General features: G+C 39.6%; 1 protein-coding gene across 3 annotated transcripts; it reads right to left on the reverse strand.

The window, feature by feature from the left end:
* Positions 1-8054: 8054 nt before the first annotated feature.
* Positions 8055-10853, reverse strand: LOC119291608 (cytochrome P450 716A1-like). 3 transcript variants are annotated; one of them, XM_037570400.1, is made up of 5 exons: positions 10322-10853; positions 9362-9458; positions 9002-9280; positions 8706-8893; positions 8055-8619 (listed from the first exon to the last, which is right to left on the reverse strand). In XM_037570400.1, exons 1-5 carry the CDS (start codon positions 10826-10828, stop codon positions 8281-8283), a joined length of 1410 nt encoding a protein of 469 aa, XP_037426297.1. In that variant the 5' UTR covers positions 10829-10853; the 3' UTR covers positions 8055-8280. The 3 variants fall into 3 exon arrangements, with proteins under 3 accessions (XP_037426297.1, XP_037426296.1, XP_037426295.1); XM_037570399.1 differs by having other exon boundaries at positions 9002-9443; XM_037570398.1 differs by having other exon boundaries at positions 9002-9458.
* Between the last annotated feature and the right edge of the window lie 299 nt (positions 10854-11152).

Genomic DNA, 11152 nt, shown 5'->3' on the forward strand with positions numbered 1-11152 from the left:
TAGACAATCAATAATGAACTTTCTCCAATCCTTACTTCGCCTGCATAAATGTTTCATTAGTGGCCGAAGCGGTGGGCTTCGGTTCGACCTTACCTATGTTGACAAAACCTAGCATCGGCTATTGATAGAAATACAATACACCATGGTTAACATAGTAGCCGGATGCTTGCTGTGCCAACTCTTTCAAATTGTCATGTCTAGATATATGAACAATTTTAAAGCAACCCAAGGTAAATCTTGCATCTAGACACACCAAAACATAAACTATAAGTGATTCGTCAAAACATTGATAACCCTTGGATACTTGTTGTACTACTCATAACGAATCACCCAAAGCCTCAATACGTATAGCACCTATGGCAACCAAAAGCTCCAAACCGAATAAAATTTTATATTCGGCTTTGATTATTGTGAAAAAATATTTTAAGTGGCATGAGGCTTGTTTTGATCTCCAACTGAACTAAGAACGATGTTAGGATACTACACCGGCCATGCTTTGACATATTCTTAGGGCGATAGATAAATATCGGCCGTTAACATGAGGTCCATGTAAAATTCACCCACCAAAGTATGTATAGCCGAAATAAACAAATAAAATAGGAATAAAATATTTCGGCCCCTTTGTATTAGCAACAATGTAACTAACCAAATGTATGGTAATTTGGTAATACCCTCTCATGATATAGAAAATTATGTTGCATCCATGGATCAAAATAAATCCACGGAGGGTAATTGATCATACCTAGGGATGAATTCCATGGCAAAGGCATCAACGGCATGGTTGAAGAAAATGGATGATGTGCTAACCGAATATTTTGATGTTGTGATACGCACCTTCGGCTTCATTGTTTATTGCTTTCATTATTTTCCTTCTTCACTTTTATTGTAGTTGTTGCAACAGAAGCATGCACATCATTTTTGTCTTGATTGATCTTCTTGGGAACCCATGCCATGTTCTTCTTTTTGAGCTCTTGTGCACTAAGATTTTGTAATTTCTTCTTTTGCCAATATGATAAACCGAGTGGGCATCTCGGCTGTGATTTTGTTTCAACTAATGGCAACTCTTTTTGGGCCTTGTGCACCCTCAACTTCTTTTCTTCAGATTTGGCACTCTGATTTTTATCAATTGATTGCTTCACTTCTTTGCCTTTTATAGCCAATGTCAACACTTTAATTGGCTCTTTGTTATTTGAGATCAAATCTGAAGCAGCACACTTACGATCATCGCTTTTCACGCGGTAAACTTGCTTTACCACCTCTTTCTTCTTTCTTGAGCTCTGGACCGATTCCTTATGATTGAAACAGTCTTTGACGCGTGATTGTTCAAATGTTGATCTCCTTGGAGCTGCATAGTATTGGTGAGATGGTCTAGAATAAGATGGAGAATGTGCCCTTGTATCATACCTGTCCCATGATGAATATGTATCTATATGAGCATAGGGAGGTATCCACGGCATTGGCATTGACGGCCCAAAATAAGGATATGAATATGTTGCATTATAATTATCACTTTGCCAATACCGATCCTCATATTTGCGCCTTGGGGGTGACCTTGGTTTCTTTGCATGATTTGGCCGATAAACATTCTTCTCTTCATTCTTCCTCTGATATTTATCCAATAGTTCAGCGAAGGTGATTTTTGATCTCTTACACTTGCGCTTATTTTGGCCTTTGTTTTCCTTTGGTTTGCTTTCATCGATCACTAGATTTGCTTGCTGCCCCCCAGTCCTTGGCGTCTCCATTATAGCTTCGATGGAATTGTCATCCTCAAGATTATGTTCATTATGCTCTTCAACAACTTCTTTACTTGAAAGCTTGATCCCATCATCTGCAGTTTTTACCTTCTCTTTAAATGGATCGGCTTGAAGTAGCCGATGCAAAAACTTTTTGCCATCAGGACCAATCGGAGTAGACTGGTCATCTCTTGGTGTCTCAACAAATTTTAATCGTCCTTTATCAATGGCCGATTTAACTATTTGACAAAACATATTGCAATCCTCAAAAATATGTTTGAACGAATGATGCAACCTACAATACATTCGTCCTTGAATTGATGGCTTGACATGGTGATCAAGAATTCTTATGTAATTATTTTTCAGCAACAAATCAAATATTTGATCGCACATGCTTGAGTTGAAGGCAAACTTTTTATTTTCTAGTCGATCTTGCTGTGAGAATGGCTTTGGAGTTAAGCAAACGAATGATTCAGATTTTGTATCACTCCATTCGGCTATGAATTTTATTTTGCATTCTCTTACCGATGTCATTGGATAAGAAACTATACTTGCATCGGTTTGCTCAGAAGATTTTAACCTTGGCTTTAAATTTCTAAAACGAAAATAGTTAGAACATACATGTCTCAATTTAGACAAAGTGTAAGCCAAGTAAGAAATAAGCAAAGCTATCCAATTAGATATGAACTCTAGATAAAGCAATGGGAAAAGCCTTGGCTGCAATAATTTTTCGCTATCGGTCTTTCTGAATGGTGTAATGGGTTGACCGATATGTTGCATAACAATTTTATTGCTAACAAGTAAATTACCCTTCTTCATTGGTCTTTCAAAATTACTTATGAGAATATTTCTTATAGATGCATCAATAATGAAGTTGCGACCAAATCTGAAAATAGGTAAATTACTAGCTATGCATACCTCTTGAAATACGTTGGGAGAGCATGATGATGGTGTGACTTAAACAATATCTAGCTTCGTCTTTGGATGACTCCCCAACACCTTGTCATCATCTTTTTCATGATTCCATGCGTCATTGCTTTGAAGATCCAAGTCAGCCGAACTTTGTTCGACTACTTGTTCTTGTCCTTGAGGCTTGTCAATTTCTATGGCAGGAACTCATATGGCAGGAAGTAGGTTCCATTGACTTCGGAAAAATCAAGCATGGTTGTTTTGCTATGCTTGTCATGCCCTTTCTCAATAATGCTTGTCACTTTGGATTTGATGGATTCAGAATATATACTACTTGATTCGGCTTTTCCAATAACCGAATTTTCTTTGTTACCTGAATCAATAACTTTATCTTTTTTTAATTTGCAAGGCTTCTCGCTCTTGTCTAATTTTAGCCCACATCTCAGCTTGGCGAGCTTTAAACTTTTTCATCTCAATTTCCATCCACTCCTCATGAGATTGCCCCCCAATACTTTCAGACTTTTCCGGCAATGAGGTGTCGAAACTTTGCAATTGTTTACGGGGTGCACTGGATGGTACAACACTGGACAACTGCATCATTTGCACAACTCTAGCTTTTACTGCAGCAAAATCATGAGGCTTCCCGCCTTCTATTAGTTCCTTTCGAACGGAGTTGCACAAATCCCAAGAGAATGTAAGCTTGTTCTCAACCACCCAGTCTGGATATGGTTGCCGCCCGATGCTTTTAGACTCTTTCGGCAATGAGATGTTGCCGAAATTCTGTAATTGTGTAGGGGGGACATGATATGCCACGGTAGTAGGTGAAGGCATTTATGCTCCTGTAGAAGTTTCACTTATTCGGCCATGACCATGAAGGTGCGGAGCCGAATTATGGACATCAACAGTTGCGTATGGTGCCAAAAAATTAGTAGCATTACATGTAGCATATAATGTTTGAGGGTAATTAGCCAAATAACTAGTAGTAACATGGCCAATTTCCCTATCCACCGGCACGTTTGGATTAACGTACTGCAAGTTATTTGCCGATGAATAAGAACTTGAAACACTTTGTTGCATACCATTGGAAGTTCCTACATAGGGTGTCTCAACTTGATTAACCAAACTCATCATGTTATTCATCGGCATATAAATTTGTGGGGTTGCCGATGCATGAGAGTTTGGATACATATGTTGTATGTTTCTAAAATCATAAGAATTTGATGCATGACAATTGTTTTGCATCGGCCCTTGCGCATAATTAGATGCATGATTGATAAAATTAGGGCTAGCCGATACATTATGCTCATTAGGTGATCTAGCAACAACATATGAATTATTTGCATCTACAAAGGGGAATTGGGTGTTCATATTACCTTTGTAGATTGCAAACCCTAGATGACGATCTCTTTGTAGCAAGAACGGGTCGGAGACCGTTCAAAACTTCTTCCCCAGCGGAGTCGCCAAAAAGTGTGTTCGCACACGAACACGTCACCGTCTACCCTCGACGCCGGGGGTGATGCACCGCAGCTCACGTCGAAGGAGACCCGCCGGAAGCGCGGTACGCAAGACAATCCGACGGGCGCTTTTGTAGACCCGAAACCCCACACGCCCGGGAGGGACCCCGTCAGCGCGCGCGGCGGCTATGGGCTGCCCTAGGTCGACCTGACCGCCCCTAGGTCCTCGAGGTTCGCCGCCCTGCAATGAAGAAGAACGAACGAAGAACGAGGAAGAAGAAGAACAAGGGAGAAGATAAAGGTAAAGGTAAAAAGTGATATATTGATAGATCGATTGTGTGTTATTATTCAATCGGCCGTCACCTCTTACATATATATATGAGGCGGCTGGACTTTCCGTACAAGAAAAGGACCCAAATCCCGTCCAAAACATTAAAAGATAACCTAACTCGGACTACGAGGGCCGGAACTTCCGGTCAGCCCGGAACTTCCGGGCTAAAATTACATCAAGTTGCCCTCTTGCACAGCTCCTGCAGGTCGCATATGGCTTCGGATCGCGATGGTCCCAAAAGCAAAGTTATAGACCTTGCAATGTAGAAAAATTTGTTAGTTGAACACTTTTTCATCCGAGGTCATCTTGATGTCGAAACTGGCCCCACAAATCTGTAAATAGTGTTAAAATTCCAGTTTTCGGGGTGCTCCGCGTGCAAACTTTCGGTTTAGCCCGGAACCTCCCCGGAAGTTTTGCCCGGAACTTCCGGGGCAGACTTATGCAGCACATTGTTTTGGCTCTAACTTTTGCATACGAACTCCGATTTAGGCATTTCTTATATCAAAATCGATCGTTTCGACGAGACGAAGACAATCCGTGTAGAAACCTTTCCCATATGAGGCCATCTTGGGGGCATAATCATCCAAATAGTATTCTGAATGCAAAATCTCAGTACTTCAAACACAACTTCGGCCTTAGAGATTAGATCGGATGGCTACGGCCCAAATATCAAAGTTTCTCCTTTTGACGATACGGAACTTTCTCACTTTGAGCACTTTTCCATTTGAAGCCTTCTTAATTACGTTTTTGACCATGCCAAAATCTGGTGTCAACAGTGTCCTTTTGTGTGGCTTCTAGATCCTTCAAAAATCGATACATGATTTTCTTGGTATATTTATATATTTGGGAAAATACTCGAGCAAACTCAGAACACATAAAATATATAAATCAAAGAAAATCTACCGGGAAGTCTCAGGAAAGACCACAACACAAGAAAAGGAGCAGCCAGTGGGGGGGGGGGGATACCAACACATCCTACCCCCGGGTTCACAGCTAAGGTGCGCGAACCACATCTAGGTTTTCTCTGTATACTCTGGACGCAACCCTCATTTATGTAAATATGACCACCATAAATTTTCTAGAATTTCTGCCAACCACAAAGAGGGATATTTTTGAAACATCAAAAAACCAGAGAGCAAACTACTTTCACAGCACCCTGTCGGAGGGGAAAACCCATCGCGAGAGGTGTTAGTAGTCCACTACCTAGACTATGGACGTCTAGCGGTAGCTATGTAGCCACCTCTTTCAATTGTGCATTATTGTCTAGATTGTATGAGGCGTTGAACATGATTAGAATCTTCCTTTGAGAAATTCCATATTATTTAGTTATCTTGGTTTAAAGATTGATTTATAGATGCACACCGAATCTTCCTTTTGTGAGTCTAGTCTATTTTGCTACCATTTTTCTTTGTTTTTATGTTTTCTTATTCTCGTTTCTATTGTTCTCGATTATTTGTTTGGATTTCAAGGTGCACTATATTGATGCATAAGGATCAAAGGAAAATTCACCAATGCTTGTAAAACTTTTTGCTCATTTAGTGGTCACGCATGTATCCATTGTAGTTAGTGCAAATTAATTATCAGTAAAAGCAAGGAAAACAAGCGCAATAATTGAGTTGCAAACTATGTAATTTATTTCACAATTCACCATGTACCTTGGTTGGGGAGATATTTGAACCGGGCCCTTAAACCAGAAGGGAGTATATGTCATCATGTTCTATGCAATGGCTTGTTTTTTTTACAAACTTAATAGTTAGGTTATATGCGTTTTGTTCATCTTTCATGGGGTACTGGCAATTAAATTTAGCATGTGTTGATATATTGGATTCACGAACCTGCTGACTATATAACTTAGTGAACCCATGTATAGCATGCATGATTGTGAGGGTTGACCAATTCACATACCTATGATTTTTTTATGTGCCATCCAGTTAATGAAGGAAGCTACTAGGGAGCTTATGAACCCGAGTCCAATTTTTGACATAAGAAAACCAGAAAAACTATACTTTTTATCATTTTTTCAAATATAAAAAATGCTTTATCTATCACTATCTTCTGATAGCTTGTGGCAACTATAAAAACTAGCATGCTTGTCAACCCACTAGAATTGTTTGGTACACAAGTTTGTTTATTTTTGGATTTTGATTTGAGTATTGGTTGAGGGAGAGGATTTCTTGCCCCGCCCTCCTCCTAATTCGTTAAACCTTACATAATCTACTTAAGGGAAAAATTTCGTTGTCCTAGAAACCTTCCATTTGGGTGCCCAACAAAGGTCTACGAGAAGTAAGGTTGAGTGATAGACATCAACTGCCAGTGGCGGTGCCAGCACCAAAAGACTGTGGGTTAAACTACACTAATCTCTAAAAATGTCATAATTTTTTTCACAAATATTAATACAACTAGGCTTGCAATCAAAAAATTTGTGGGGTCAGCTGACCACACAGCTTACACATAGAATTGCCCCTGTCGACCGCCTATATGAAGTGAAATGCAATCATGTTTTTTATTATCTAGATGAATGTCTTGATTAAATCTCACTCCTATGCTAATTGTTTTGTAACACTATGTTCTTGAGATATGCTACTAGTGAATCTATGAACCCCGGTCTAATTTAATATATAAGAAAAACACTCCATACATATTTAATTATTGTTTAAAAACATTGTATTATTTATTTTGGAAATACAAAAATACTTTATATATCATTGTCTACTAATCCCTTAGTTATAACTATGCAGCCTACTCTCAATGACCACCACACTAAATAGTTGGGGGAGAAGGTGACGTAATAAAACACCTTTTTTATTTAAGTGATGTTTGAGGGAAAAGATTCATTGTGATCTCCTCTCGCGGATTGGTAACCTCAAGTCATCTATTTAAGGGAAAATAGTCGCTTGCTAAAAACTCTTGTACTTGGACAATTGGCTACCAACAATAGGACTTGTACATAATAACACTACAAATGGAATTTTGTTTTTGACATTTATTAGTTGGTTAGTTCCCAAAATCATAAAAATCCATTAGATAACATGGAAATAAAAGTACATAATTAAATTTGAAAAGAAATTGATATTTTAATGTATCTGCATCCCAAGATTAATCCATATTCGACTTGGAGAGCGTAGGATGAGAAAAGAGGAAGAGTTCTGAAGTTTAATGGAGTTTAACCCTTATACAGAGTACCATGTCCATCTTCTTATATTTGGATCACTAAAAACTCCCGAGTTAAAATAATTTAAATTCACAAAAAAATTCCAAAACAGAATATCTTTTATTATGATCATCATGATAAAGTATACTAGTTTCTCGTTTTGAGGCATCCGGGGCCGGCGCATTCAAGCACACGCCTCTACAGGTCGATGGACGATCTTCTTTGTCATGCCCAACTACTTATGCGTATTGCTTAGCGTAGTTCAATTGAAAGAGCACTTCTATGCAATCCACTAGTTGTTAATCCGACCCTTCCATCAAGCTAGATTTATTCAAATTTTAATCACCGACTAGGCCTCACATGGAAGAGAGTAAAATTTAAATAATCTCACAGAAGACAAATCAATGATGATTTGATCCCACATCATGTGGATCATGTAACTAATAGAATTACCATTGCATCCTGTGCAAAGAATGTTTTTTATCGATTGCAATTTCTATGTTGGGGGGAATGAAATATATAGCTCATAGGTAGGAGATTCATCTTTACATTATACAATATTGTAACTAGAAGTGTATCTCCCAAGCCCAACATGGAATAGCGTGGCTTTTATGAGAAGCACATATTTACATGTAGAATTCTTAGTCTAGTCTTCATAGCGTAGACCATGCATGTATCATCATAATTTTCCTTGTCATGGGTTTAACCTGTTCCGGCATCCATATTGTTAGCTTGGACGTTTTTGGCAAGTGGTCTCAACTTGAGTTTAATTGGAAGTCCAAGGACGGGCGTCGGCTTTGGATCCCTCTTGTAGGTTTCCTTTTCACAGGTTATTTTCCACCTGAACTGCCTTACTAGATAGTGCATGGCCACCATAGTTTCTACCCTTGCAAACACATTACCAGGGCACATTCTTGGACCCCCTCCAAATGGCATGTAGCAGTACGGAGGGGCGGATTTCTCAAACCGAGAAGGATTGAATTTGTTAGGCTCATGAAAGAATTGTGAATCCATATGAGTGACACTTTGCGCTGCGAAGACCTGCATGTTTCCATGTTACTTATGTGTGATAGAGTTCTTGGGAAGAATTAAAGAAATCATTTATTATGGAACGTGTATGTACTTACTTTCCAGCCTTTCGGGATATGGTAACCCTGGTATTCAATGTCTTTGGTAGTTGTTCGGAAGCTCCCAAAAACTGGAGGAATTGTTCTTAGTGTCTCCATTGCCACTTTCCACATATATTTCATCTTTGCAACATCATCCCAAGTTAGAGCATCTTTTGGGTTTTTATTCCGTGCAATCTCATCTTGCTCTGCAGAAGATCAAAAGGCATAAAGATCAGATTAATTTCCATGGTGTAGAAGAAATTACCAGTGTTTGAATCAAATATGGAAGCAAAGCAGCATATTGATATACAGACCTCTAGTAACTTTGTCAAGGATATCTGGCTCATTGGAGAGGTGCCGGATCATGAAGGTGATAAGAGCAGAAGTTGTCTCGTGTGCCCCAACAATGAGGCCCATCGTGTTGTCCACAATGTCTTCGAGAGTGAGGGAGTGGGCACCTTGAGAACGAAGAATGAACATGTAGCTGATGAAGTCATTATCAGAAGTGGCATTTGCTTCCTGCAACAGTGAGTCTTCCCTCTTGTTGGCAATATTTGTGATAGCCTTTCGTATCTTCGCACTTGCAGCCATACCTTTGTTGAACCGGGTGAATGGTATATTCACCGGAAATGATAATATAGCCTTCCCAAGAGTAACAAAATCTGTGCATAAACCTTCTTTGATGGTAGCTGACTCTTGTCCCAAGACAACCGAACATATGATAGCAAGCGAAAGTCTCCTCACTGTTGGCAGGACCTGTAAAATCATCAACTACTCATTTCAAATTAGCTTTGCGGGTTTTCTTAAATCCATTACGACATTTCTAGATTGTTGTATTTTAACCTTTACAAATATCTTGTCGTATTTATTTCTTCAAAAATTCTTGTGAATATCTCAATTTTAGAAGTGTATTGCATCACCTTGCGAGAAATACAATTATCTTATATAAGGTGCCCCTCGATATTATCATATTGACCCTCTAGCCTTTTACACAAGTAGAAAATTCCGTTCATCATCTCTTAAGGAGCTAGTATGCTCATCTCTAAATTACCAAACATCGTCATGCAATTTGAGGCAATATAAATTTTATCATTTTCATTGTTACTCTTCTCAGTCTTGTCCACAATAAAAGGTTACCGGCCGATTTTAGATTACCTAGTTTTTTTATTGTTATTATTTTTGTTGATTTATATTTTCATCTTTCTACCGTATTCTTTACGAATGGAGTAGACATATAAACGTAACCATCCTCTCAATAACCGAAGGAGAAAAATACTTCCCTTCCTCTTTGTAATGCCAGAGAAGAATATTTTTTGGAAGCTCAGAGAAGAATACTCTATTAGTGAACAGTGTGCAACAAAAACAGTGTATTCTACGACAATGTAGAGTGAGCTACCTATATGAGTATATGACATTGTCTCTTAAATACAGTATGATTTCCATTGTTATTTAGGGGAGTTGGAATCAGCTCGGGAAAATGGACCAAATAAGGTGAGCAAAATATGTACTGTACTTCATATAGGTTTCTTCTTGTTAGTACCACTTCCGTTGAGGAGTATATTTTTGAAGATATGGACCTATAATTTCTGTATGTGAATGAAAGATATACTCGAGCAGTAAGCGTTTGTCCATACCGTGACAGAGTCACAACCGACCCAGTTTAGCTCGATGTGGCTCCGGACCTCATGGTCTATCTTGCAGACGTATCTCCTCACCATCTCTGGCTTCAAGTAACCCTGCAGGGCGCTGCGGACCAGCTTCAGCTCGCTGCCCGTGAGTGCCAGTACCGACCGCCCAACGAGGGCTCTCAGCGCGCCTGTCTGCGTCAAGATTAGGCCGTCGTTGCCGAATATGAAATGGTTCGCCGCCGGCCCGGCCAGTAGCACCGTCGGCGATCCAAACAGCGACATGGTAGAGACCGGGCCGTAATTCTTGATCCGGTCTCGGAACCATTGGTCGTCGGTGTTGCTGCGGCAGGCGCGGAGGAGAGAGAAAGTACTGCCGATAACCGGCACGCCGAGATTACCAGGAGGCAGCTTATAGGCTGAGTAGTAGAGCCTGTAGAAGTTTTTGTAAAGGAGTTGGACAACTGCAGCTACAAGCAACACAAGTACTGCCCCGAGGAGAATGGAGTAAGCCATAGGAAATTATGGTGAAGCCTTGAGGTTTGGGTGTTGTGTACTCGAAGTTTATACTATATGGAAAGGGAACAGACGTCACTCAAGGCTCTATCTGCTTGAAGGGAAGCTGCATAATTAACACGATTTGCACGATGGTAAAAACGTTAGTAACTGATTGGCACAGACTAATTTTCTTGATCATGTCCTTTTCTTGGTCACAATCTGCTTTAGTTTTACTTTATTTTGAAAGGAATGCGGCAGGGAAGGTTTCCAGGTCCCTACAACGAACTTTTTGAAAGAACTAGATTTTTTTTTAGAAAAAGGAGGATGACCCCCGGCCGCATC

This window comes from Triticum dicoccoides, chromosome 4B, assembly GCF_002162155.2.
Source record: "Triticum dicoccoides isolate Atlit2015 ecotype Zavitan chromosome 4B, WEW_v2.0, whole genome shotgun sequence".
Classification (NCBI taxonomy): Eukaryota; Viridiplantae; Streptophyta; class Magnoliopsida; order Poales; family Poaceae; genus Triticum; species Triticum dicoccoides.

Excerpts from the sequence above, each read along its gene's own strand:
- LOC119291608 (XM_037570398.1), bottom strand. The coding sequence starts at position 10,828 with ATGGCTTACTCCATTCTCCTCGGGGCAGTACTTGTGTTGCTTGTAGCT. Across the intron at positions 8,894-9,001 it reads CCTTGACAAAGTTACTAGAG|AGCAAGATGAGATTGCACGG; the intron begins GTCTGTATATCA and ends GATCTTCTGCAG. Across the intron at positions 8,620-8,705 it reads ATATCCCGAAAGGCTGGAAA|GTCTTCGCAGCGCAAAGTGT; the intron begins GTAAGTACATAC and ends GGAAACATGCAG.